The following is a 25,920-nucleotide window of genomic DNA, read 5'->3' on the forward strand; positions in this document are numbered from 1 at the left end:
AACATATACGAAGCTGATAGCCCTCTCAAAGTCCCCTCTACAGATAACCACATAAAGTTTACTATACAGATAAGTGGTTCCAACTCGTATGTCCCTTCCCAAGACAAATTCACTGCGCTACACTGACTCGGCTCGGTCATGACTCGTAATTGATATACTATCGTGCCATGTCGGTAAAGTATATCAATGGCTGGCGAGTGAATGCACGATAAGTCATGTCGGTCTGTTGGCGATGGATAGTCTAGCACAGACCCGAGGATTTGGGACTGTGTGAGCAGCTAGAGAAGTCAAATGGACAAGCACTAGATAGCGTCCAACACAACAGGATATGCGTCATGAGCTGATTTGCTCCATTATTAGAATATAAGTTACATACATGAGTCGCATAAACCAACACACAGAGACATAATAAAAATTTCTAAAGGAGCATAACGCCTGGTAACAATAGATGTAAAGTATATGCATCAGTTGTTCCTCTACCAGTTTCCGTAATTCCGTTTTTTTTCGCCATGACAATTCAAGAATTTCGCTCCTAACGAAAAGGGTACAGAATCGAAAAGGGAGAGGGCGAAGAAAAAAAGATGCTCGTACAAAGGTAATACCAGTGTGCAGATGGACACTGTAATATTAACCATTGTTTGTAATGTGGAAAGCAAACCCAGTCCGACCACAGTAAATACCAGCGAAAGCTATCATCCGACAGAAAATCCGCCAACTCCCCCTCTCACGCCTTGAACAGAAGGAGAAAGGAAACCATCATAATTCGTAACAGATGCAGAATCACAATAAAGCGCCGGAGATAAAAGAGACGCCAGAATTGAAGAGACGCATGAAACCTCCAGGGCACCATGTGAGGGATGTCAGTGTAGATATTATTGAATAAGTGGGAAATCGAGATGATGTCGGGGTTGGTTGGGCCATAGCCTAGATGCAAGTATTAGGTCACTTTTGCAAACTTCATCTGCATAACAACGGCATTTCGAAACTTTAGGCTTCGGTAGTTTTTCGTCGTTTTCCTTTGGGAGGTGGATCCAGTGGTGTTCTCTTATAAGTAACTGTGCGGGTAACAACCTGTTTCACACTGACTGGCTTTCCGCAGGCGCTACGAGGTGTCTCAATATAGCGAAGTTTCCAATCTGCTGGTGAAAAGGGTGATCGCAGTGTAGTTGCACTCTTTGGAGAATTTGTCGTGGGTGATTTGAATGAAGTCTTAACTGGTGGCAGTCTCATGCGCCTTTTGCCATTTGCGGATTTAGCTGAAAGTGGGACAACGGGTGACTTAGCAATTGGTGATTTAGCGATTGCAGCAGACTTGGGCGTAGCCGATTTGAGGTCAGAACTTGAGAATGAAGAGGTTGTTGCTGTGGTGGGTTGTGATATTGATCCTGTAGAAGTATATTTGTCTGAAGGATATTTGAAGCTGACCCCCGGGCTCACTGGACTTGTAAACACCGGCGTGAGAGCCTTCAAGAATTCAGTGTAAGCGAGTGGAGGTGTGATTGGCGTTGAAGCCGCATCTTCTTGTTTAATGTTGCTAATGGCAGACAATGAGCCACTTCGTATTTCTGATGGGAATGTGCAGCTCCTTGGAGTTTGTAAAGGATGAAGGACTGGTTTGGCGGCAGGTGTCATGATGAATTGCAAGTGACGAATTTTCGCCGAGGTGTACAACGGGATGTCGAACAGCCTTAACAGCCGGAGATAAATCTTAATCAGCTGCGAAATTGTACCGAATCACCGCGACACAAGATGTTTGAATAATAATGTGTAGACACGACCTCGACTTTCAAAGGAGTGTACGGACGTGAAGGAGTCTGGATAGAGGGGGGCTTCTTTTGCAAGGAGAATCAAGTGTATTTGAGGATGACAGAACGAGGAAAGGAGGCTTCGGAACTGGAGACGTAGTGTTGAGCGAGTCACAAGGGATGATCATCCAACCACATCAACGATACTTATTGCGACCGACGATGGGCTGTGTGGGCAACGAGTTAGTTTATTATACCCTGGTAGTTTCGGGAAGGGAGATCTATCGTACTGCGTGTAATGTGTTGACAGCTGTAATACACGTAACAATGAATTGTAAAATTGGTAATACCAACCCGTAATATATACAGTATCAAGGATATCCGCGCTAGTCCGGAAAGATCTAGATCGAAAATAGCGGCGCCAATTCGCGGTCCGCGACACGAGCGGTTGATCTCCTGAAGTCAACAAATTCTGAGCCGAGTTTGGTTCGTTGAGTCAAAGCTCAAAGCCTAAATAGCACAGCGATTCCGTCGCTAAGAAAGAGACCTAAGTGAATAGGATCTAAAACATTCTGATAACTAATAACGTTGGCGCGGCAATGGGTAATAAAACAAAGAGCTGAAAAACGAAAATGACGAACTGACTCAGCAGTTGGTGGTAAAAAGAGAAGAGACTATAAATGAGAAATAAGGAAATGTGACAATCAGCAAGTAACCTGCCAGAGGTGAGTGATAAATGGCAATAGCTGAGAGATGTTGAGTATCCTTCTCTTAAAAGAGTTGAGTACCCAGGTATTCTCATTATATATTTTAAATGTGTACTCTGTTCGTTTGCCACAGCGTGTGAAAGGCAAAGAGTGTTTCTTTGGGAAATTTCCCGCGCGCCGACCTGAAACACGCCTCAGATGTTGCTCCCTACCAATGATAGATCGTCTCGCGGCTTTCTATCTGAAATTGTTCCGGACAGGGGATCCGATGAAACAACGAAAGCAAGCTTAGACGTGATCTGATTGGCCGTGGGAATGGGCGCGCGGCTATATCATGAAAAGATTATATGGTAGAACCGCCCATACTCCAGGTTGAATGTCAGATATCGAATTCCTGGCTATGGTTCGTCGTTTAACAGTTCTTCATCGTTCATATCTCGAAGGGCCATATTTTGCACGTCTGACTATCAACTCAGACATATCTAATAAGCCAATTGATGCAAAGGAGAGAAGATAGTTTGACGTCTAGTTACTGAGGATCTAACACCCTAGGGTTATGCAATGGCTTCGACAGCATCCAAGAAGAGTCGAGAGATGCTCTATAGGCATCATCTATGAGACTTGAGCGGCTATATCATAACTTAACTATCGCATGAACAGTTATTGTTTTGAAGAATACTTCTTCTCTGGTACACCTCCTGCAGTGTAGCTCTCGGAACTAAAACATATGCACCTACGCGCCGTCATGACCTCAACTACGAAGATGACATCCGATTAGTTGTACTTGCATAGAGGATTTCCAGATTTGAAGCTTGATTAGCTCAGTCTATGCATGTTTCTCTTGCTGCTCAGCTCAAATGAGAATCTTTCATTTCAAACGAGGTAAGAGGATCGAGGCATTCGTGAAATCGTACTTGACATCGAAGATTCAGGGTTCCTTTTGCGAATTGACGATTAATTGTCTTTCATTGATGGCTGTTGCTCCATTAGCTTCGCGCTGGTGAGTGTACATACTATTGAGTTATTGAAGAGAACCCTTTTTCGCATCCGCCAACTCTACCATGCTCCTTTTGCTTAGTCGCTGCTTGAGACTTTCATCCGGGTGCCTCTTCAAACTGTGCAGACTGCGTTGCGGATGATCTCCTTCACAAGAGTTCAAAGCCAATAGCCTTCCGAGCGCTGTCTACCATGAAACTTAACCTACCTGAAATAGCATTTATGCCTCGATCATGCCGATCCTAAGCACATGTCTCCTTCCCAGGGAGTATAGGTGAGTTTGGACGGAACTGGTCGATAAAATGTCTCCCGGCGTGATGATAGAATAAAAAGACAATCAGACTGCCTTATTCAGATTTTGTTTCTGGTTCCGGAGTGAAAGCAGTTATTCGTTGACGGTTAATTAAGTGTGTTGTCGGGAATTGAATGGAACTGGAACAACAAATTATCCGGAGAGCGTGTGATGCCAAGACATCGGCCGTGAACGGGACGCTATTTTTAGATCCCACAGCTACGTATTGTAGATCGCCAATCTGAATCTCAACATGTGATTTGACGGCTTTTCCTTCGTCGAAACAGACCACAGTCTACTAGCGGCCTGTAGGCTGCGAATCAAATGCTTACGTAGTAGCATTTGCCATCATAGAAACAAGAAGATTGCTCTAGGCATTCCTGCAACAGTTGTGATCCCGTGATCTTCCCCCTCTTCGCAACCATCGAAGCGCTTTCTTTCTAACGTCGTCAGCCCCTCCCGCGTAGTTCAGACCATCCAGTCGGTGAGCTAACCAACACCCTACACGGCCACAGACTCATCGAGGGACCGGACCAGATATGTCTCAAAGAACTTTCGCTGCCATCGATGACTCCCTTTCATTGGAGACGCCCCGCGTCTCGGGAAGCAGTACCCTCTCGATATCCGCACTGGCGCGATTCGAATTTGAAGCCGGAAAGGGCAACGATGGCACAAAGATCTTGATGGTCGAGTGGGAAGATGATGATATTTCGAGATCGTCGACGGGTTCTTGGCATGTTTCATGGGAAGGCAAGACAACTGTCTTACCAGCAGATGAGCAGACGACGGAGAACACCAATAGGTTCTATTTCTTGCTACCTCCAAAGACAACAGTGCCTCCGGTGATAGATTTGACTTACACGCCACATCCGGAATCAGCTTCTACTGTTAGACAGCCAGAATCTATACAGATAAATCCACTGCCTGCAATATTTCCTCCAGAGCTTGGTGCTACTGCTCGAACTGCAGGGAAAAAAGGAGTCTTACATACTATATGGGCCAAAAAGAGACTTCAGGTTTTAGATAACGAGATAAAGTCTGAGTCGGCGACTAATGTCGAAGGCATTGCCTTACAGATGGCGATTCAGGAGAAGGAGTGGATTGAAGAGAATTACGGTGTTTCAAGTCCGCCATCCGTAATTCAAAAAGCTTCTTCTTCCGATCAAGCCATTTTTTCTACGCCGTCCTCGCCGCTTACCATGGTTTCACCCGGTGGTAGCCGATCCTTAGGTGAGAAATTGAAGGGTCTGAGATTGGATACTAGTGAGACGACACCGTCTAAAAGGAGTGAAGGTAATAATCTATCATCTGATTTCATATTGTTATCTCTGATACAAGACTGAACATACAAATCAGATTATAAAAGTGATGGAAGCGGACAAACAGGAGACACTGATAGATACCACCTCCTCTCCCCCCAAACTCGCGACGTTGCAGTATCTTCCTTCAGCGCTTTTTCTCATGTATCACAACCTGACAATGAGGTCCAAAGTTATGTCGCACACAATCCGCCAGCCTCTATACAAAAGGCCCAGAGCAATGCTGGAGATTTCGTGTTCATGAGTACTTTGACTCGCACCGAAAGTACTGACTCGGCAGATGGCCTGTTCGCAAAGGCGCTTAGTCCTCGTACTCCGGATTTACCAGTCAGCCCTTTTTCTTTTTCTAGGTCAGATACGATGGCCTATGTTTCCAACAGGTCATAGCCTAGTAACTAGTTACCCCCAAAACTGAGTTACTCAATTCCTGTTTTAACCGTTAGCTCCACCGGCAATGCATAGTCTTTGAGTATCAGTCGCCCGGTTGTCTTTGATATTCTTATCATTATCATATCCTCCCATGCAGTGGCATCAATGAAGCTGTCAGATATCGTTACCTGTATATACTACACGCCATCTATTACCTAGCTCCTCGACTTTCCTGAGCTCTGTTGCCTATCATCTTTTTGATACCCTTGAATAATGACACAGTTCTGACATGATGGTCACAAGTAATTATCTTTGATATATGTGAACCAAAGGTTAACTACCAACTATCCTTACATTAAGTTACAGCAGAATATTTATCTCCGTCCTAGAGTTCAGACCAGCATTTTCAACCACTCGCCTGCGCGAGCTCATCTATGTGGGTATTTGGATCCAGAAACATGCTTCAAATGATTTCTTGAGAATCTAGCGAAACAAGTACCATAAATGTACATGTAAATGAATATAAAGTAGCACAAACAGAAATGAACCAAGTGGCTCTGTAGGTCATAAGATAGCACACATCATCAAAGTATAGTATAAAACGTAACAACTATGACTGACCTGATTACCTGCAACCAAGGAAGATAGATAAGAAGAAATAATAAGTCGAATAGATCAAGTCAATCGAGATTTACTGCCTCTTTTTGCTATTTTGGCGGCTAGTCCCTCGAGTAGCGACAGGAGACTCGGGACGCTCCTTCTTGGACGAACTTTCTGCCCCCTTTTGATTGAGTTTTTCAAACTCTTGTGCATCCTTCTTCTCCGCGTACCACTGGCCAGCTTGAAGAATCAAGACGCCGACCAAGATGAGAGCAAGGATAGTGTTGCTGGCTGCTAGAACTTTGAGACTGTCCTCGCGGCCGAGGACTTGCTCGGCGTCATCGTCGGTTCCAGCAAGTTCAGCGCCATATATACCACCGCTCACGAGGCGGAGACCCTTGACAATGTTGGCGATGTAGACCGTGACACCACAGACATATAGGACCAAACTGGCACCATCAAAGAGCATGTTGGACTCGGAAGGTTTGTACAGTTTTGCAAGCATTCCAGCAAACCCTACAAAGATGACGATATGCAGAATGCGCGGGATCAATGGTGGGGATGCATGGAGAAACCGGAGGTGCGCTTCAAGGTAATCGTAGTGCGACGGAGGCGTAGGTTCGCCAGCCCATAGCAATGGGTAATCGTAGGGGAAGAGAGAGAAGACTATTCCCAGGAAGAAACAGATCGCTACATACCAAGAAATTTAATTAGTTCATCATGCATTAAAGGAAAGGAAAGGAGTGCTCGATGAAAAGGACACTTACGGCCAACGATGAGGAAGGTCGCGAACGACCCACTCTTGAGAGCCATGATGAGCCGACGGAGACTCTACAGAGAACAACGTAGGACACTGGATATGATCGGAAGAGTATTTCCGAAGGATTGCTCCTTGACTGATGCTAGAAGAGAGAACAAGGAAGAATATCTCTTATTGTCGGGGGGGTTGTAAATGAAAAATACCATGTGGAGCTGTAGCGAGCTCTGAGAGCCAAGAGTTAGATAAGACGCCAGCAATGCCATGAGCGAATCATATTCCGTATTCTTTATCTGGTACTAAGCCGCATTCGCCAAAGGCATCAATATCGATGCCTGAGGTCACGAGATAAACGAGATAGAGTGGTATTCGCTTATATCTTGGCGCAAACAATCACTTTCTGAGCTACAATTGTCGAGTGCTACAGATTACCACATTTACAACAGCCGCACACTTCTTATTGCTACTTACTGTGTTCAATTGCTGTGAAACGATTCCGAATTGTGGTGATAATGGCCCGTGGGGCCCGTTTTGCGGCTTGTCAGCTTAATAAATGGATCGCAAGCATAGCGACAGGGCCTTGCAAAGACCTCCGGCTTCTGGCTTCTTCTCATGAATGTTTCCCCACTATCTCTCCAGCTTTTGACTTTTGATAGTGCAGTTCCGGTACCAATATGATGTCTTTTGATCAATATCTTGATGTAGGTATCGACTATGCCATTGGTGCTCAAGGGCGACTCGAACATGGGGCCTCCGACAACTTCATAGACCTGAAGTGACATGTCGGAGTCGGAACACGATAGAACCGCTAGGACGTGACAAACGAAGAAGTGATCTGAGAGCGGATTTCGTGGCAGTATCACTCCTGCCAAAGTACTCGATAAATAATCATCTAACACGGTAGTGGAGCACATGACGCGGCGCGGCGCTAATGACTTATTTCGACGGCCATTATAGGGTTGAAATGAGAGAATATGGGGAACTGCTAACTAATTCCGACAGCATACGTATCTCATATACGTCTTCTGTTTGCCAACAGAATGCTACAGTACATGTCAAGTCGCTAACGCGGGTCAACCAGGGAGAAAGTGGTTCGACCTGTCCGGCTCAAAAGACTTACTATGGGCCGGGAAGCTCGGTTCTTCTGATTGAGAAACGGTGGGGTTGTCGAGTTATTGACTAGTTGTAAAGATCTGCAGCTGCATCATGGGTAATTCTCACTCACCATTCGGGCTCGATCTTCGCTCGAAACTGTAGGCAAGGTTGTTGGTCGAGACAGAACATCCCCAACAATATGTAGGAGTGTATATCTGCCTGTAAGACGCTCTCTCCATTGCTGAATCAACCCATCTCGGCTTCAAAGGGTTCAACAATAAGGATTCCAATTCAGTATGAGCTCACGGGCGTCTCGGAGTAACTAATTGCCAACTAGTAGCCCGTAATTTTAATACTAAGCCAAAGAGGTTCGCGGTGGCCAAGACGGACGCTTCAGGAGGGGAGCAGAGATCATTGGGAGCCCAAGGCCCGCCAAAAAGCTTGACTGCCACTCTCCCGACCGGTCGGTGCTTGCCGCTTTGTTCACCTGCCTGTTCTATCTCTACCCATCTCTTACCCTCCGATAACCACACGCTTTCTTCTCTCTTCCTCGCTCTCTCCATCTCTCTAGCCTGTTTGCCTGAAGTCAAGCTGAAATTGTTATTTATTCTTCTCTCTTCTATTCTTATCGCTCTGTGCTCAGCCGGTGATTCCAACAAGACCTTGCCGCGTGTACAACTGCGACGACTTTAACATTCCCCCGCCCCAACGACATCTTCGGTCTTGGCTGTTAACGAAGCAACTCTGTTTAGTCCTACATCCTCCAGGCACGATCTTCATAGGCAGAATCAAGCTATATCGCACGTGTATCCGCCCCTCCTACCAGCCGTTTGCCTTTCCTGTTGTCGCGTCCCAGGATCATGATTCTCGAGAACCTACGCTGAAAATCCCTCGTCCTTCGTTTCGCGTCCCCGATCGACTCCGCTCAGGTGCATGTTGCCCCTCTCATCGTATCTCTTCCTCCTCGTCTTAAGATAGGTTAGCGAACATTGGGTGGAAGTGGAAACCCTATCAAACAATACCCCAGCAAGAGAGTCCATCAGTGTTGCAACCCCTCCTGCTGGATGACTTCCTGAACGGGACAGTCACTCCGGCGCGAGTGATATACCGACTCGACTTCCGAGGAATATTACAATATAATTATATCTATTGTATGGATCGCTGCCGAGTGTCATGTCCGCCGAACTCTTGTCGGGTGCAGACCCGTTATCACCGCGGAACGGATGGGTGAACAAACTAACGTCACGCTTTCACAATCGAAAGAGAAATATCTCGGAATTCTATGTCCAACCGGACGACCCTTGGAGGGCGTATTTTCCGGGTGATATTATTAAAGGCACCGTAATTCTTACAGTCATCAAACCGGTCCGGATAACCCACCTTGTTGTATGTCTACACGGCTATGTGAAAGTGTTCAAGGCGACTGTTTCTCCCGGAGAGATTGGTCCAGATATTGGCTTCGTGGGTCCTGGTCGTGGAAGAAGAGCTGGAGAGTATATGGGAAATGGCCTCGCAACCCTGTTTGAAGATGAGTTGATTCTTTGCGGGGACGGGCGCCTCAAGGAAGGAATCTATAAGTTCAAGTTTGAATTACAGCTTCCTCCATACAAGCTCCCGAGCAGTCTAAATGTATGAATAACCCCCCATTGTCAGCAACTGCATCTCTTTTTCTGACAGGTTTGATTTTTAGTTTGAGCGTGGTACCATTTCGTACACTATTACGGCGACTTTGACTCGCCCAATCACAATCAGTCCTACCATATCCTGTCATCGTCGAATTACTGTTCTCGAAGATATTGATATTGCAAATTTCCCCGCACCAAAACCCCGAGTTGTATCGCTCGAGCCTGTTTCGAAGAAGTCAAAGGCTCGAATCAAGCAGAAGACCGCGATTGGCGATCAAATCCAGGAACCAACTTTATCAACACTTGGAGTGCAGGAGACATTGCCCCCGTTAAGCCCTGCGCCGAGCGAAATCAGTGGCTCTAGTCGTCGAAGTACAAGCAGCCAAAGTTTCCGCATTGTTCACAACCCGCACCGGACAGCTAGCATACGGAGCAGCGAAGCTCGCAGTATATCCACATCTCTAGCAGAGAAAACCATCACTGCCACAGCTGAATTACAGAGATCTGGTGCATTGCCTGGCGATACTATTCCCATCCGAGTTATAATCAATCATAATCGTCAAATTCGAAGTCCTCACGGTATTATCATAACTCTATATCGACAAGGTCGTATTGACGTCCACCCTGCTATACCACTTGGACCTTCGGATGCTGAAGGCAAAAAGGTATACGAGGATTTCATACCGAAGTCGAGAACTGGCCTAAGTGGACTTTCTCTTGGAACGAGTAGGAGTAACAGCGTTTTTCGCAAGGATCTTTTTCAGACATTTGCCCCGGTGATTATTGACCCTGTCACAATGAGCGCAACGGTCAAAACTTCAATTCGAATACCCGAAGATGCATTCCCCACAATCACCCGTGTTCCAGGAGCAATGATCAGCTTCAGATACTATGTCGAGACAGTTATTGATCTTCGTGGAAAGTTGACAGCTCAGGATCGGTTTCTGCCATGGTTGAACATGGGTTCTGGAGGAAATTTTTCTCCCGGCGGCAATGCCATCAATGTCCCAGGTCACCAGACTGGCGGATCAGCAGCCCCAAACTGGTCCAGCAATATTTTAGATACTGACGCTATTCGACGTGAAAAGGGAGTAGTAGCTATGATGTTTGAGGTTGTGGTTGGAACAAGGGATTCAAGTCGAAAGCTGCGGCAGAACACGGACGAAACCCTATCAGTTATCCCCGATGGTACTAATACATTACATCCAGCCGTTCATGGCATGGATCACGATGTTGATTATGGTGACGGGTATATAAACGGCGACGGTCATTACGATGAAGGCGACTACTATGCAGAAGACGGATATTATGACTACGAAGAAGAAGCGACTTACTGGCCTGATCACCCCCCAGCAGAGGATCAGCATTACGGCCCACCGGAGGAGCGTGTGCACCAGCCCGACATGCGCGAACCAGACGACGAGAAAACGCGGCTGCGGCAAGCTGAAGCGATGTTGCTACCTAGTCGGCCACCTGGAGAATCAAGCTCTGCACCTCATGCTAGGATTTCTGTGCCCACAGCACCTGATATCCCTGAGGATGATCATGCCTTCGATCATGGCGCTTTTCCTGACATTCAGCTTGAAACTACAGCGCCGTCATCTGCTATATCTGTCGATACCGTCATCCCGGGGCCTAGTCGAAATCGCTCATTAGGCAGCCCTGATTGTGAGCATTCAGACGACAAACATGAGCTTGAGAGGCGTCGATTAATGGAAGAAGCGAGCGCCCCCTCATCTACTCAGGATGGTAGCAGTCTAACCCCCCCAGGGCCCAACATAATACCTACGGCGCCAATATTAGAGGAAGATGAATTTAGCAACTTACATGCGGAGACTGGCGAGTCTCTCCCTTCCTATCAGCGCTAAAGCGGGCGTTCGCATTGTATATGCCGGGAAAGATTCTTGAACGAAGAAAGGATGCTCGTGCTCTTCGCATATCGCGTTTGAAAAATAATTTTTTGTATTATGACGATACCACTGCCGTTTGACATCTTATTTTATACTTCAGGTTTTCGGCGTTGTTGAAGATTTTATATGGTGAAATATAGCCCATATTTTAGACTTGGGCATTTGCATTGTGTTTTAATGCATCGGGACTGGAGTCGCTTATTCATGTTTGTTTCATGCTTGTACAGATGCAATCTTGATGCCAGGATTAGCAGTAGCTAATTATTTCGTAAAGATATAAATTTATGTTTGCTGATATTGATATTCCAAGAGTGACCGGTAATTTCACCTACAAACATTTGAGAAGAAGAGTTCCACCAAGGGCAATGTAGCAGCATTCCCCCCGGCACCCAAAATATCCACTAGGTGTCTATATCACACTGTTGCAACTGTGGATGATAATTCCAAGGCCCCTCAACTCCCGAGATCCTCGAATTAAATGATTTTATTAATATATAGTATGAAGTAGGTTGTTCAGATCATGTGATGTCATAACGCCATCATGTCTGATGTCAGGGTAGAGCACCGGCCAAAAAATATATAAGGAAGCAGAATAGCTGAGGTTAATTTGACCTCCAATTTTATCCTCGTCCTTTTGACGACTTCATCTGAAGCCCTCCAAACGTGCAAACAATATACATCCACCAAACATCCCAAGCTACACATCAATTTAGAACCAAAATGTCTGGAGACAACTCTCGCCGCGGTGGCACTCTTTCAGAGATGGCCCCAACTGGTACGACCATTCCTAATGATGCCGGTCTCCAGAACACGATTCCATCAAAGGCACGTCCAGATCAGCAAAGTGAAGATCATCGATTCAGCTACGACGGACTTGCCCAGTCAAGTGTCGCAACTGCCGCCGATAACGCCACTGATATGCCCCGAAGCACCCGTGATGTAGGCCAAACGGGTGAAGTGATGACTGGAACTGGTGATTCTCTACCGGCGGAAATCGAAACGAAGAATCTAAGTATTCAAACCAACGACCCCGGTGCCAAGGGCCAGACCCGCACGCTCAAGCACGCTGTGAAAAATCGTGGCGCGTTCGATAAACTAGTTGGGGATGATCCCGAGGGAGCACAGGCTGTGGGAGAACCTGAGCAGAGAGCTTAAGTCACTCATTGCAGGAAGCGAGAATATCCACCGATCATGCATGGCTACTGAGGAGCCTGATTTGGGTATATGTAAATATATGTTGCTATTAGTTGTCATGAAAAATGCTACTCACTTGTACAATAATGATATTAAACTTATATCATCTACGTAAAACTCACAGAAGAACCGGTGAGTCCTTGGTAGATTTCCTCCAGAACGTCTCGTTTGCGTTTTCTTGTATCCGGTTCGTTGTTGTCTTCGGTGTCGGTTTCGCCCTCAGGTACTCGAGATACCCACGTTCTTATAGTGCCATCGCCGTGAGCAGAAAACAATTCCAGGCCTTCTCCAGAACCTCCATTGCCTCGCCAGGCTAGAGCATTGATCCTTCCAGCGGTCAACGCGCTTGATTTGCCCACCCGATGGTGGCGTGAAGTTGACATGAGTCCGGAAACTTTCAGTGTCTTAATGAATGCCCCGTCCCTTATCTCGAACATCAGAATCTCGCCACGATCTTCTTGATCGTTGAAATTTGGCCATAGTACTATCTCATGTCCAGACTCAACGAGGTTACTTGGCAAGATGAGCGGTATTCTTTCGGCGAGATGCGAAGAAGCGCTATTTCGAAGCCGAGGACCAAAATGTACGAGTGTGTTAGCCCCAGTTGTCGCATCCCATACACGAAGACGCGAGTCTTGACCAGCAGTAATCAAATGACTACCGGTTGAAGTCCACCTCACTCCGGTCAATGCACCATTATGAGCACGCCCCCGACGAGAGAAAGCATGATGTTTCACGATAGAACCCGTAATCCTAGCCTGCGCAGACACTCCCGCAGTATTATCCATGTCCAAGGACCCAATGGCGGAGCTTGTACCTGCTTTGCGAATATCGAATATGATTGCTCGATTATCTGTCGACGCTGATGTAAGGATATACGGCCGATGAGGTGCCCAGTCCACAGATAGTACAGCCGAGTCATGGCCGAGAAGTGTATGAGTTGCTAGTCCGCTCCTCAAGTCGAGAAGACGAATAGTTCTTTCTGACGTTCCCGCTGCAATCAAGAGCGTCGAAGCTGGATGCGATGAAAGTGAATGGCAATATGGAGTCGCATGTAGATTGAATGTATGCGCTGGTGTAATCACCCCATTTCCAACAGCCGATAGTTTTAGAGTATTATCGCGAGACGTTGTCAAAATCGTCGACGGTGTGGGATCAAATGGGTAAATAGATATCGACGTCAGCGCGTGGGTGTGAGCGAGCTCGTGTCGGGTTCTTGGACAAGTTAGCAGATTTCAGGAGCAGCCATAGAAATCTTAGCGTACTTATCCACCCAAGCCTTGGGTTCGTGAAGATATTGTAGTTCCGCGCCTCTGTCATCTAGGTCCCACAAACGAATGGATGGGTCAGCACCTCCCGATACCAGACTATTACTGAGGTTAGCAGATAACACAGCATGCTTCATGGAGATTGCCTACTATCGCCCATAATACTTGTCAATTGCAAGAACATTAACACCCGCTTTATGTGCGAAAATTTCACTGCCTCCCTGTGATGTAGAATGCTCGTCTTCATCGGCACTCTTGAAACTCGTAAACTGGAGGCCTGGTGATGGTTCAAGGAGCTGTATCAGACGAGATGTCTGAGCTATATGAAACTGCCGAGTTCCTATAGACCCATGGGCCCTGTTCAGCAGAAAAGAATTCATACATCAGATGTTAGGTGTCGTAGACTCTGACATCTGCAAAAGCGTTTTGACGGTGATATCATCGGAAGTGGAAGTCAAACATTAGTCTCGGCTGAAAGTAATTCCGAGCCATGCTTATCGTGAAGTCTTATCGGACTTGCTAGCCTTTCCGAACAAGGATCTCGAAAGATGTGTTGATTTTGTTAAAGGTTGATAGCCAGTGTCTGCAGTTGCACTGAACTCATAACGGACATGCCACCCTCGTCGATTCAGATAAAACACAGTCAGGCCAGAGGGCTTTCAACAACGCAATCATCCGAGGAGAGTCGTGATGAAGAACCGAGAAACCCACGTCGTAGAAGACGAATAACCGTGTATGATATCGTTGCGGGTAAGCTATCATTTTGAAAAGAAAGATGGATCGATGGCCCTAACAATCCCAGGCAGAGTAAATCGGCAACGGTTCATCTCCCACTCGTACACTTCTCGATTCAGACGTAATGTGTCCTCTAGCCGGGCTGTTCGACCGTCGAATGATATCGTATCTCGTTTGGAAGGCGATGAAGCCCTGGATGACTGGATTGACGAAAATTCTCTAGACGGTGTTCCTCTTCCTTCGTCCGATATGCTCGAAGCAATCCAATCATATGCAGGTCATTTCTACGCGAACACTGTTGACAGTCGTCGTACGGAACATTTTTCCAGTATGGATGGGACCGCTCTCATTGCAATGGGAGTCTTATTGGAAGAGATGACAGAAGAATTGCTTGGACAGACCGGAGATATGGTATTGGTGGAACGTGAGGATGACAGCAACGATGATTTAGGTTATTACGCCAGCGAAGCTAGTATCAGCAGCGTCCACACCGGAAGGGTGAGTAGAAAGCGGTCGGCTTCGGTCATGAGTAGAGGTACATCGAAGCATACGTCTGGGACTGAGGACGACTCTAGTAGTTCTCGCAAATCAGGGAAGAACAAGAGGCCTCGTCTCGATAAATCGGTTGTACAGTCAACGGAAGCCGAGACGGAATAGGTTGCGGACGTGATGAACGACAGTAGTTGTTGATTGATAATGTATTCAATTTTTGATTGAGACGAAATCACAATTACTCCAGCGGGAACGTTCTTCTCAGGTGACGCGAGAGTCTTTTGCAGTTGCCCGTCACGGTTCGTGGGCCGCTCCTTCCTGTGTTGCTCCCGAGCCAAGCAACTTCACCAAAGATCGAGCTCCCGTCCTTAATATTTCCTCCACTCAATCTCTTGTGACGAATGACGAATGGAATTTGCTAAAACAAATCTCTGCAATCGACGGTCGAGTTGTTTTGTATAGTATTTCCGAGACAATGGCAAGTTTACACGTATAACTCCATAATATTGTACGACCTACTGACAGCACGATATAGGCTCCCCGAAGCAAGGCGATTTCGTCTGAAGTGAAACAGCAGATGATTCTCAATCACATACGTTCGACTCGTACTTGCCATACACTCAAAGACTTGGAGAAGATGCTACCTTCGGTTGCCAGTATAAACAGTATCCAGGTGAAAGATTTTATCATTGGGTTGGTGAATGAGAACAAGATACGCGTGGAGAAAGTCGGCAGCAACAACTGGTACTGGAGCTTTCCAAGTGACGAAAGACGCGCGCGTGAAAACCTAGAGGAAAGATTACTTCGAGATTTAAATCGTCTAACCAAACTTGTTGAGCAACTCGAAGACGAACTGCAAAAGAAACAGACTGCAGCGAAAGAGGAGGAAGGGTCTCGCGAGCCCATAGATATTGAGACAGAAAGACGGGCTCTCATGGAACGAAAGTCTAAAATGTCCAGTGAAATCGAGCGCCTCCAAGACCAAAAGAATGCTTTCGAAAACAACGGGGTTTCTAAACTCAAACAGAAGACCGAGGAAATCAAGAAATGGAAACTGGAAACAGAAATATGGGAAGATAACATCAGCATTATGGAACAATACCTTTGTAAGCTTGCCGGTGGAGACCGCGGACTGGTCGAGGCAATCAAGAAACAGTGCTACGGTGACAATTACGAGGACGATCATGAGATATCAGAGTCTGGGTGTTAGATGGCGATGAGTTCGATAAGAAGGCTAATTTTAAATGCTTCAGAGGACAGTGTCATCAATATCACTTTTCTAAAAAAGTCATCACTGGGCATGTGTTCCCACTTCATACATTTGGTTTCGGAGGAATGATTCCATCCACATAGCTAACTAACTAGGGATTTGTAGGTATCTAAACGCATTGGTTTGTTTACATAGGTACAAGATAACGCCTTAGATAAAGCTCCAGGGCCGTCCTATGAGCTCCAACCTTGTAAGCATTCTACTCTGCACCATTAGTTAGCGGGTCAGTCAGGCATGTCACACGCAAGTTATACGTGGTGGGTATTTGATATTTTTTATTCTTGTCCAAACTTCGGTTTCTATCATTCTCCCTCTGAGATATACCAGATATCTCATGATCACCAAATCCAGCTAACAGTGAAAGACTGTGATCTGAGCACATGGTACTGTCGGGTATAAAATAACTAATTGATACATTTGAAGGAAACAGGAGATACGAAAGGAGAGACTGAGACTATACTATTAAGACAGGATTCCGCCAAACCGATAAAAGGAAGAGAAATTCATAGAAGTCATTGAAGATGTTTAAAACCGACATTTAGCATATGAATGAACGCAGGACAAGCAACCTAAATCTTAGGAATTGTCGCAACTCACAAAGGGAAAAAGATGCGAAAGGAGTAGTAAAGAAATCGTTTGTTGTTTGAAATGTCAAGAGATCCCAGAAAACACCATGAAAAATCTAATCCAAGCACTGCAAATCGGGAGATCCAACTTATCCATTAGATCATATTCCCATTGATTCTCATCAAATCACCGCTTTCTTTACCGCGTTTCAGAGCCTTTGCGAGCATTAACTCTCGCATCCAGTCAATGCGCTCGTCTCTGGTCTTAACAGCAAAGTGATGTGACTTGCCGCCGTTCAAGAAGAGAGCCTTCCGGTCCACACCTGACTCCTTGTCCTTATCTTTGGAAGGCACGAGAGAGAATGCAAATGCTGATTCATCGGCTGCAGTGTTGTTTCGCTTGAGCAAAGTTTTCTTAAAGGCTGCACTCAGTTTAGAGCTCGAGGCGAGTGATGAGCAAGCGACCGCATAGTCATCCACATCAATGCACTCGAGAGCTCTAGAGTCCCGCCGAGAATCCCTCTCGTTCTCGAACATGGCTAGTTGAGTACCTTTGAGTGTGAAATGGTGTTCTTCCCATTCATGGCGAAGGAGACGAGTCGTCTTGCGTTTCTTCATCCAGCCACTGTGTGCAAAGTCGTTTGCCGTTCGGGGAAATAGACCTGTACCTTGTAGGTCTTCTGGTCTTTCAATAACGGCCACTTTGCCTTCTTCCACGCGTCCCAGGGACTGTAACCCTTGCGTGTTGATAAAAGGATGGTTCCTGCGTAGTGGGCGATCGTTCTTTGTCGATGAAGGGCGGAGTATAGGATCCGGAAGGGGAACCATCCGTTGATGACCAAACCTCATGTTTGGAGGTACAGACTGGGTGATATCACGTTCTATGGGACCAGCTGGGATGGCCGTCACTGGCACATCCACTTCAGAGAAAGGAGTGCCTTGACGGTAAATATCAGCACGATAGTCATCGGAAGTCCTGTAGTAGTTTCCAGGAGAGGCTATCTGGTCGTAAGCGTGGGGATATTGCTCATGAGGGAACGTTGGCTGATTCTGTAGAACAGATGGTGTTATTGTCCTTTGTGCTGAGAAAATCGAAGATGGCTCATGTGAATTAGGGATAGTCAATTTGGGAAGAGTGCGCAAGTTTTCCGTGAGATTGGGACTCGATTTGAATGAATCAGGAGTAATATCTTGGGGTGGTGAAACCGGATCATCGACGGGTGAAGTGCAGAGGTGCTGGAGATTAAGGTACTGGCGGATGCTTTCCTGTGGATCACGGGGTTGGACTTCACTGAGCTTCTCCTTGCTCAAGGCAAATTGTGGAACTTGTTGAGGACCGAGGAGGTCTGAGGATGCTACCACAGATGGAACATGATCGGGGATATTCAGCAAGAGATTGGGAGCAGTTCTGGGATTACCAGGATCACCGGCCACGATGACATTGCCGTTGTGAATACTGTCTTTGGGTAAATCCTGGGCTAGTCGGGCTAATAGCTGCTGTTGTCTCTGCCACTTGCGACAGTTTTCTCCTTTAGAACATTTGTGTTCCTTGGGGAGTACTTGCTCAATTGCCACAATGGAAGCGGAGTCACCTGGTCGGATTTCTTCCGGTTCTGTGTAAGAACGCTGATCGTCCGATTGGTAAGCCTGTTGTACAGAGGACGACGACTTTGACTCGTCTTCGCTGGTCCAGCTCTCATCCCCAGATATACCAGACGTCCGATAGCCGGCGGTGCTCATCCTGGCACTATCACGTAGAGTTTGGATTGAGTTCATGAGGCGACGGCGCTTGCCGAATGATTGTATCTCGAGTTCCTTAAGATCTTCAGGTCGCAGTTCAAGAAGGATTGAACCTGAGATGTCGTTCATCAGGAACTTCTCCACAAGACTGTGGTCAAATCCTTCCGTATGCATCCAAAAAGCGACCTCCTTAGGTGTCCATTTTTTGACTGCTTCTTCGTTTTGGTTAGATACCGCATTGTTGATGGAATTCGCCTGCCTGGGCTGGGGTCTTTCTCGGGTGGGGAGGTCGTAGGTCTTTTTCACGGGGGCTTCTAATTTTAGTGTCTCCGAGAAAGTTGCAGTCGTCGGCGTCTTAGCAAGGACAAGATCAACTTCCATAGTCGATTTCAGGTCTGTCGAGTCCATTGACGCTCGGAAAAGATGAGGCCCGCTTGGCCCTTTCACAGTAACATCATTTTTATTCATGTGATTACCTCCCAGCATGTGCGAGTCCGGTGTACGAACATCCCGATATGTTGATATTGTCGTTACACTGTCGGTAGCTAGCTGTAGTGTACGTTAGAATGCGTTGACCCAAAGGTGATTACCTCAATATTCAATCTTACACTTCTTCTTGGGGACTCGTCAGAGTAGTCAAAATCATCTTCATAATCGGACTCGAAATCAGTATCAAAGATCTCTGTGGCCTGAGAGAGTGGCCGAGGATTTGAATGCCTCGGTAGGAAGGGTGCTGGGTATTTTGGTGGCATCAGCGGAGCTGATCTTTGAGCTGGTTCGTAGGTCTGCTCCTTTCAATCAGTACAGTGCTTTCTTTGTTTTACGTCTTCGCCACATCGGAGACATGCTTACCATTTCGTCGGCCACAGTCGGCTGGGAGCCGATGTGTCTAAGGAAATGAATATCCAAGTGTCAAAGGTTATGTTAATGTGCAATAACAGAAGCTGATGTTAACAAAGTCTTGGTAAGAACAAATTCAATGATATTATCACATAAGTTCGGCGTTTAAGAAGAAGAAGCGCCTGGAAAACACGGGGTGCGTAGTCTTATGTACATCCATCAATGAGCGGTATCTTTTGGGTCCGGCCCCTCACTGTAGGGGCGAGGAGCGGTGGGAGGATTCGCCATTAAATGTGACGAGGTGCACTGGCATGAGAAATGGCTTACATCGGCCGCACAACAGAACAATGGAAATTTCAAAGCTGACCAGCCAACGTACTGAAACGTTGGCTGCGACTTGTCGGCGGCAGAAGGCGTGATTTCCTTGGCTAGAGTTATTGCTAAGTTAGCAAGGTTCAAGAGCAATGCGGGCATTCTGTTGGACGTGTACGGGGGAATCTTTCCGGATTACTCGAAAAATGTGATTTCACTAAGGTAGCGAGCGCGCTGAGAGGACGGTATGAATTGCGCTACTGCCGAGACGATCAATTCGGCACACCTCGACAGGCTGTGATTGTTTCTTGAGGTCTGCTTAAGCGTCACGCTAAAACAGCCCCTAGATGTGATCAAGTGCAATTCGGCTGCTTATTGGCTGTGAGGCCCACAGGAAAAGGTAACGTTCCGCGCCGCTTCTTCTGTTGACCAATTGCCCTAATTCTTCCCTTTTTGGTCTGCGATATGGGATAAATATAGACCTTTTGGAAATTTACTTGACGAGAACTCTCCAAATTGCTAAATATAGTTGGTAAAAAAACAGTTTTGTCTGTTTGGGAAACTGTGGAAATTCTGCAAAGGGTTGCATGATTCCCGATCTGATGTATTGTGTCACCATAATTAGTATCAGTTCCAGCCGAACTAAGGCATTTGATGCCAAGACAATTATCCTAAAAATAACCAAAAATAGATGATTTACAGAGCTGATTGGTAATGTGATTCGTGCTCGGGGAGCTGATCCTGGGAACAGAGCTATATCCGGCCTACCCAAGAGAAAACATCTGTTCTCGAAATACGATTTAGTGAGTTACATTGGGCACTAACCATGGCTTCCATCGCATGTTCGTTACAGCCGAGTTGACACAAGTCATGTCAACTGTCTCATGTGCTGATCTGATCGAACTTGAAACTATATACTAGATCCCTGATTCTAGAAGCTTTAGCTGCGATACCCATAGAATACAACCCAAATGCCTAGCAATAGACTTAGACTTCACCCCTATTGCTCTGTTAATTGCTAGGGAGAAGATAAGTAAAATAATGATATAAACAGTGTTTTGTAGTTTGTACTGATCAGACCGCCACACATCATTTAGGTGTAAACGGGGCCCGGACCATACTTCCCAGAGTGGCACATGACCTGTACAGCATGTAGGTCCTGAGTATTGTACAGAATCCTCCCGAGCTCCATAGTGATTCGTATGCATCCATCTTATGTAACACGGTTTCTGGTGGGCCATTCTTGCGAACCGACATCAACAGATAGAATGAACATTTGATCTGTTTCAGGTCCTACAGCAATTCTTGTAACAAGATCATGCACGAGATGTCTGTATGCTTTGGCAAAAAGCAATTGACTCAAACTATGAGCTCGTCATACATCAAGTCTATGCGGAGATTAATGTTTGAGCTATGAAAATATGCTGCTGGTCACCATGCGATGATGTCCGCTTTTGGTTACTAGGACTATGCAGTATGCACTCCGTTCAAGACTTCGAGATGCATACATCATGTGTTACTAATTATGTCTACTTAGGCAAGTTCTTGATAACTAAATTTAGACTAAATGCACCATGACGAGTCATTTTGCATAAAATTATTTATAGATAAATATCTAAAAATGGTACATTTAGCGGTACCTTGCATATGCATTAATATGCGTGCTGTTAAAATACTCGAAAAAGGAAAGTTTGAGAGCAGGAAGAAGCTCAATTAGCGGCGCTTAATTGTTGCTAATTAAGGCGCATTTCTTCGATTTTCTGCAGCTAGCACTATCTTATCACGTTTCCCCTCCCCCACGGATGCACGGAGCACCTTTAGACCGGCCAACCACGGATCCACAGTTGGCTACGGGGCTATCCGTCCGGGCAGCAGTGGGTCCTCCATCTAATCCACTCATATCGACCCTCATGCAGCCTGTCCCACTATGGCTTCATCTGATGACATCCAATCTGATCAAGAAACATGAAGCTTGGCATGACACTAAATCAAGGTTCCATTGTGATTAGTCCGTGTTTTATTAGCTTTATTTTTCAATGTCATCAGGCTCCTTATTATTGGTCACTCGCCAATTTACTAGCCAGTCAATGGCCGGCTCTGTTGATTTGGCCCAATTAAGCTTGTCGAAAACAGAAATTTGGTCAATAAATGCGGTGACAGTAATGGCCATTTCTGGTTACTGTCGATGAGATTTAGACCGGTAATGTGGGCAGAAAAACCCGACCTCCGCTAGTTGATTGGGGACTCGACATGATGATTGGATACTTTCTTTAATTACAATGACTATACGAAGCCGTTATCTGCGCCGTAATTTGTCACCGTGCCTAGTTGATCAGGAAGCATGAAAACATAACGTTTCCCACGCACTACATTGACATTCCGCTCTTGATACCCACGAATCTCGTTCTACAAATAGCATGAGCGGCAATGGAGCGCTTGACTAACCATGCCACCGGCGACAATAGAAAAAACGAGCGCGGTTATTCGAAAATCTACGGAGTAGAAGCAAGTCAAAGCAAAGAATCAGCCGGACTTTGGCGGCATTCTGGTCGTAGGAGCAATTTGTTAGTCCGTATGTAAATACTAGCCTTAGTGCCGATCTCAGCCAATAACAGGTCAAGATGGCCGTGCCAATACCCTGTCACGACGTTAAAGTTCACGGTTGATCCACAACGACCAGCCATTTTTCGCTCAAGCAAAAGCTCCCTGCTCATCCTCGCATTAGTGCTAGTATGCTCCCGTCGACGCTAATACCTGATCCTAGTCTGCATTGCAGCGTGAGTGACCCAAATTTAGCTCTTTTCCTTCCTGCATAACTAGAAGAACTAGTGCAGCTTGACTGCCATTTGTCAGTGACCCTCCTGCCCCGTCAAGATGCCTCCATCTAGTTACGCCCCACTCGCGTTAGCTTCTGCGTGCTCTCCGAACTTCTACAAATCGCATATAGATCGTCACTTGCATAATTCGATGAGCAAAAAATAGAAACTCGTGCTAGAGCTCTGGAGCTTTGTATTGACTTCAGAAAGTGTAAATATCTACTCCAAGATACCCCATCATCAAAGTTGTCAAGCAGGCCTCAATTGAATCGACTGGCTTTTGATCAACACCATCACCAGCAAGCAAAGACTGCCGGTACAGCTTTGTCTTTCCCTCCGGACTTGGAAACATAGCAGCTAGCATTCCTGTCCTGCCTTACTATCTGTTTATGTCCTCGACCATTTCACCTTGACGGTGGTTGCTCTTACAGAACAATAGAGATTTATCAGTCTCTTCAATATGCCTTCCCAAAATATGTCATCTTCCGCCATGGCAAGACCAGCCACCAAACGATCCTCTGCCTCTTCAAGCAGAGCCTCGGTACAAGATGCGGACAGACAGCACAAACGATCTCGCGATGGTACTTATCACAATGTACTATAAACCAACATGACTCAGATACTGACTGAAACTCATAGGCTGTTACACATGCCGTTTGCGACGAAAGAAATGCGACGAAGGTCACCCCTCGTGCCGCGCTTGTATCCATCTCGGAGTTAAATGCCAGTATACAAAACCCTCATGGTGGTCAAATATAGAACAGCGCAAAGTACAAAAAGAGCGACTGAAGAATAAAATCAAACAAACAAAATTGAACGAGAAGAATAACTCCATTCCAGGTATTAGCCATTCCACTACTTACAGGAATTTTGACTTTCGCAAATACTAATCTTCTCTTGCTTAATTCCAGGTCAGCGCAACCGTCCACTTCCCCTACCACTTTCATCGCCCTATTCACCCGTACACGATTTCAATCGACCATTCTTCCCTGGAACCCCCCTCGATCCCTTCGGATCCCAGCTCCCTACCCCGGCTTTGGCTCCTACACAATTTGGTCAACTGGGCCCATATGAGGTCGACGTCAGAACCGAGCGCCAACTATATGTGAACGATGTTCCAACTCGAATCGACACTTCATTCTCGACCTTCAACACATTTATGCCGCCGCAAATGCATGCGACACTTCCACACATGCCCAATGACGAGTGGCTTCCCCCAGTTGGTCAAGCTCCAGTCCAATTTCCATACCATGGCATGGGCCCGATGCCTTTTGTCCCGGAAGGCCAGTCCTTTTCTCAAATGCAGTTATCTATTCCAGTCTTGGATGCAGACCGACCTTTGCTCAACCATTTCGTGGAAAAGGTCTTGCGCCTCATTTTCCCGATACTCGAGGTCCACCAAAAAGGCCACGAACGCGCGCAATCCATCCTGCAATCTCTAGAAACCAACAAGTCATATCTTCACTGCTGCCTGAGTGTTGCTGCGATCCACGTGAAAAGTACAGTGGGCGTTATTAACGAAGAAGTCGATCATGATATTATGAGACATCGATATGAGGCGGTCGCACAACTTTGTCAGTCTCTCAATGAGGACTCACAGCACGAACAGATTCTCGAGGCTACGCTTGCTATGATCCTGTTCCATTGTTCCGTTGGGGGACCGGATGATCACCTACCTGACATTGCTTGGAACGACCATTTCCATGCTGCCACTAGTCTGATCAACAAGTTGGAATTGCCAAATGCCTTGGTTCAGAGCAACAACAACACAGTACAGCCCCCCTTCAACATGACATTGGCTTCTTGGATCGATATCTTGGGGGCAACAATGATTGGTAAATCTCCACAATTTGCTCACACTTACCGCACCAAGCACTTGAGCGGAACCTCCTCCGGCCTCCGAGAGTTGATGGGTTGCGACGACCGTGTAATGTACCTGATTTCGGAGATTGCTTGCCTTGATGCACTGAAGACAGAAGGCCTTGTTGATGACCTTTCCCTATGCTCACATGTGTCAGCACTCGGCCAGCAACTTGACGCTACCGACTATGTCGACAAGTCACTTGAGCACCCCTACTCGGCTCTTAGTGGAGGTATCCGACCAGACCAACTTACCAAGAACATGACCGCCATCTTCCGTCTTGCTGCCCGAATCTACCTGTGCAGCCTCGTTCCTGGATTCGACCGCAATCAGGCTAGTAACGTCAATCTCGTCGATGCTGTCAGATATTCATTACAATTTATTCCCAGTGGCCCGGATGGCTATGATCGATCTCTTGTATGGCCTTTGCTCATCACCGGTGCCTTTTCTACCCCCTTCAGCCCCTTCAGACATACACTACAAAGCCGGATAATGGAAATGGGAGACCAAGCCGAATTTGGTAGTTTTGGCCGCATGTATCGGGTGCTGGAGGAAGTGTGGCGATTGTCCGATGATCCAGTCACACCAATTCCAGGTCTCGACGGTACATTGCCATCACCCACATTCCCAACTTCTGGAAACGATCTCCCCGTGTCTCCAACCGGAAGTGTCTCGGGTATGAGAGAGCTTAAGAAACGCGACGTGCACTGGCGGGATGTGATGACGCGAAACGGGTGGAAATATCTCCTGATCTGATTCGTCCCAAGGGCTTGAATATGTTGGAATTTCAAATCTGGAGACATAGAGCGATCTCCTGCGGTGAACCCTATCTCATGCGGTACCACCTCAGTAATCCATCAGAATGAATCCCCAATGGATCGGACATCTATGCGGAATCCTTACCTAGAATCATGTGAGTATAGTCCTCCGCATCAGAAGGATAAACAAAGCTGATTTTACTTAGTTACGCTCCATACATATCTACCTAACAAGTGGGTGTTTCCCACAGTTCTTGCCGGTTCAAGAATCGAAAAGAGAAACGCATGAAGATCAGAGTACTTCATGTTCGGGTTCCGATAATCCTGTATATGCGCAATAACGCTAATGTCCAATTTTGTATTCTTGATAAATGCGGGGCATTCTGTTATTGATTATTGTCTGTTTGGCTGGATTTCATCGACCTATCAGAAGTTTCTCGTGATACCCCTATCTTTTGACCTCTTTCGTTTCGTTGCCTTCATGTTTCTTCCTAAAAGAGTTGGGTTTTTGCTTTAAATGCAGGGCGGGCGGCGTTGTTGTGTGCTCTATTTATGGTTGGGTCAATGTGGATAATTTCTTTAATGCAGATAATGGCTAGTTATGGTTATAGAATACAGCATGTATGTAATTATAACTTTGATCATTGATTGCT

General features: G+C 46.3%; 10 protein-coding genes across 11 annotated transcripts; 5 read left to right on the forward strand and 5 right to left on the reverse strand.

Annotated features, from left to right (window-relative positions):
* Window positions 1–325: 325 nt before the first annotated feature.
* On the reverse strand, window positions 326–2,192 carry TSTA_016100 (uncharacterized protein). Its single transcript, XM_002483719.1, has 2 exons — window positions 2,036–2,192; window positions 326–1,972 (listed from the first exon to the last, which is right to left on the reverse strand). The coding sequence occupies exon 2, from the start codon at window positions 1,630–1,632 to the stop codon at window positions 988–990; it is 645 nt and encodes a 214-aa protein (XP_002483764.1). The 5' UTR covers window positions 1,633–1,972; window positions 2,036–2,192; the 3' UTR covers window positions 326–987.
* Window positions 2,193–4,020: 1,828 nt separating this feature from the next.
* TSTA_016110 lies at window positions 4,021–5,726 on the forward strand. Of its 2 annotated transcripts, XM_002483720.1 has the most exons (3): window positions 4,156–4,185; window positions 4,256–5,033; window positions 5,097–5,726. In XM_002483720.1, exons 2-3 carry the CDS (start codon window positions 4,280–4,282, stop codon window positions 5,444–5,446), a joined length of 1,104 nt encoding a protein of 367 aa, XP_002483765.1. In that variant the 5' UTR covers window positions 4,156–4,185; window positions 4,256–4,279; the 3' UTR covers window positions 5,447–5,726. The 2 variants fall into 2 exon arrangements, with proteins under 2 accessions (XP_002483766.1, XP_002483765.1); XM_002483721.1 differs by having other exon boundaries at window positions 4,021–5,033.
* Window positions 5,727–5,879: 153 nt separating this feature from the next.
* On the reverse strand, window positions 5,880–6,994 carry TSTA_016120 (secretory component protein shr3, putative). Its single transcript, XM_002483722.1, has 2 exons — window positions 6,796–6,994; window positions 5,880–6,718 (listed from the first exon to the last, which is right to left on the reverse strand). The coding sequence occupies exons 1-2, from the start codon at window positions 6,839–6,841 to the stop codon at window positions 6,120–6,122; spliced, it is 645 nt and encodes a 214-aa protein (XP_002483767.1). The 5' UTR covers window positions 6,842–6,994; the 3' UTR covers window positions 5,880–6,119.
* A 2,059-nt stretch (window positions 6,995–9,053) lies between these two features.
* On the forward strand, window positions 9,054–11,648 carry TSTA_016130 (pH response protein PalF; the record flags this gene model as incomplete). Its single annotated transcript, XM_002483723.1, has 2 exons — window positions 9,054–9,509; window positions 9,571–11,648. 2 exons carry the CDS (start codon window positions 9,054–9,056, stop codon window positions 11,371–11,373), a joined length of 2,259 nt encoding a protein of 752 aa, XP_002483768.1. The 3' UTR covers window positions 11,374–11,648.
* A 144-nt stretch (window positions 11,649–11,792) lies between these two features.
* TSTA_016140 (uncharacterized protein) lies at window positions 11,793–12,691 on the forward strand. The gene has a single exon (XM_002483724.1). The coding sequence runs from the start codon at window positions 12,136–12,138 to the stop codon at window positions 12,568–12,570; it is 435 nt and encodes a 144-aa protein (XP_002483769.1). The 5' UTR covers window positions 11,793–12,135; the 3' UTR covers window positions 12,571–12,691.
* Window positions 12,692–12,716: 25 nt separating this feature from the next.
* TSTA_016150 (WD repeat protein) lies at window positions 12,717–14,261 on the reverse strand (the record flags this gene model as incomplete). Its single annotated transcript, XM_002483725.1, has 4 exons — window positions 12,717–13,824; window positions 13,875–13,976; window positions 14,028–14,173; window positions 14,208–14,261. The coding sequence occupies 4 exons, from the start codon at window positions 14,259–14,261 to the stop codon at window positions 12,717–12,719; spliced, it is 1,410 nt and encodes a 469-aa protein (XP_002483770.1).
* A 227-nt stretch (window positions 14,262–14,488) lies between these two features.
* TSTA_016160 (GAJ protein, putative) lies at window positions 14,489–16,314 on the forward strand (the record flags this gene model as incomplete). Its single annotated transcript, XM_002483726.1, has 4 exons — window positions 14,489–14,627; window positions 14,680–15,239; window positions 15,352–15,594; window positions 15,640–16,314. 4 exons carry the CDS (start codon window positions 14,489–14,491, stop codon window positions 16,312–16,314), a joined length of 1,617 nt encoding a protein of 538 aa, XP_002483771.1.
* A 286-nt stretch (window positions 16,315–16,600) lies between these two features.
* TSTA_016170 (SAM and PH domain protein (Boi1), putative) lies at window positions 16,601–19,466 on the reverse strand. Its single transcript, XM_002483727.1, has 2 exons — window positions 19,289–19,466; window positions 16,601–19,229 (listed from the first exon to the last, which is right to left on the reverse strand). The coding sequence occupies exons 1-2, from the start codon at window positions 19,430–19,432 to the stop codon at window positions 17,097–17,099; spliced, it is 2,277 nt and encodes a 758-aa protein (XP_002483772.1). The 5' UTR covers window positions 19,433–19,466; the 3' UTR covers window positions 16,601–17,096.
* Window positions 19,467–19,537: 71 nt separating this feature from the next.
* On the reverse strand, window positions 19,538–19,994 carry TSTA_016180 (uncharacterized protein; the record flags this gene model as incomplete). Its single annotated transcript, XM_002483728.1, has 2 exons — window positions 19,538–19,826; window positions 19,848–19,994. 2 exons carry the CDS (start codon window positions 19,992–19,994, stop codon window positions 19,740–19,742), a joined length of 234 nt encoding a protein of 77 aa, XP_002483773.1. The 3' UTR covers window positions 19,538–19,739.
* A 3,114-nt stretch (window positions 19,995–23,108) lies between these two features.
* Window positions 23,109–25,917, forward strand: TSTA_016190 (C6 sexual development transcription factor NosA; the record flags this gene model as incomplete). Its single annotated transcript, XM_002483729.1, has 4 exons — window positions 23,109–23,229; window positions 23,288–23,488; window positions 23,560–25,422; window positions 25,474–25,917. 3 exons carry the CDS (start codon window positions 23,109–23,111, stop codon window positions 25,263–25,265), a joined length of 2,028 nt encoding a protein of 675 aa, XP_002483774.1. The 3' UTR covers window positions 25,266–25,422; window positions 25,474–25,917.
* Between the last annotated feature and the right edge of the window lie 3 nt (window positions 25,918–25,920).

The sequence above is a fragment of the Talaromyces stipitatus genome, genomic scaffold (genome assembly GCF_000003125.1).
Source record: "Talaromyces stipitatus ATCC 10500 scf_1105507295549 genomic scaffold, whole genome shotgun sequence".
NCBI lineage: Eukaryota > Fungi > Ascomycota > Eurotiomycetes > Eurotiales > Trichocomaceae > Talaromyces > Talaromyces stipitatus.

Bases quoted from the DNA above. Each gene is read 5' to 3' on its own strand.
- TSTA_016110 (XM_002483721.1), top strand. From the start codon at position 4,280: ATGTCTCAAAGAACTTTCGCTGCCATCGATGACTCCCTTTCATTGGAG. The intron at 5,034-5,096 runs GTAATAATCTAT...CATACAAATCAG, and splicing joins ACCGTCTAAAAGGAGTGAAG to ATTATAAAAGTGATGGAAGC.
- TSTA_016100 (XM_002483719.1), bottom strand. From the start codon at position 1,632: ATGACACCTGCCGCCAAACCAGTCCTTCATCCTTTACAAACTCCAAGG.
- TSTA_016170 (XM_002483727.1), bottom strand. From the start codon at position 19,432: ATGCCACCAAAATACCCAGCACCCTTCCTACCGAGGCATTCAAATCCT. The intron at 19,230-19,288 runs GTAAGATTGAAT...CGTACACTACAG, and splicing joins ACGAGTCCCCAAGAAGAAGT to CTAGCTACCGACAGTGTAAC.
- TSTA_016120 (XM_002483722.1), bottom strand. From the start codon at position 6,841: ATGGCTCTCAAGAGTGGGTCGTTCGCGACCTTCCTCATCGTTGGCC. The intron at 6,719-6,795 runs GTAAGTGTCCTT...CTTGGTATGTAG, and splicing joins GACCTTCCTCATCGTTGGCC to CGATCTGTTTCTTCCTGGGA.
- TSTA_016140 (XM_002483724.1), top strand. From the start codon at position 12,136: ATGTCTGGAGACAACTCTCGCCGCGGTGGCACTCTTTCAGAGATGGCC.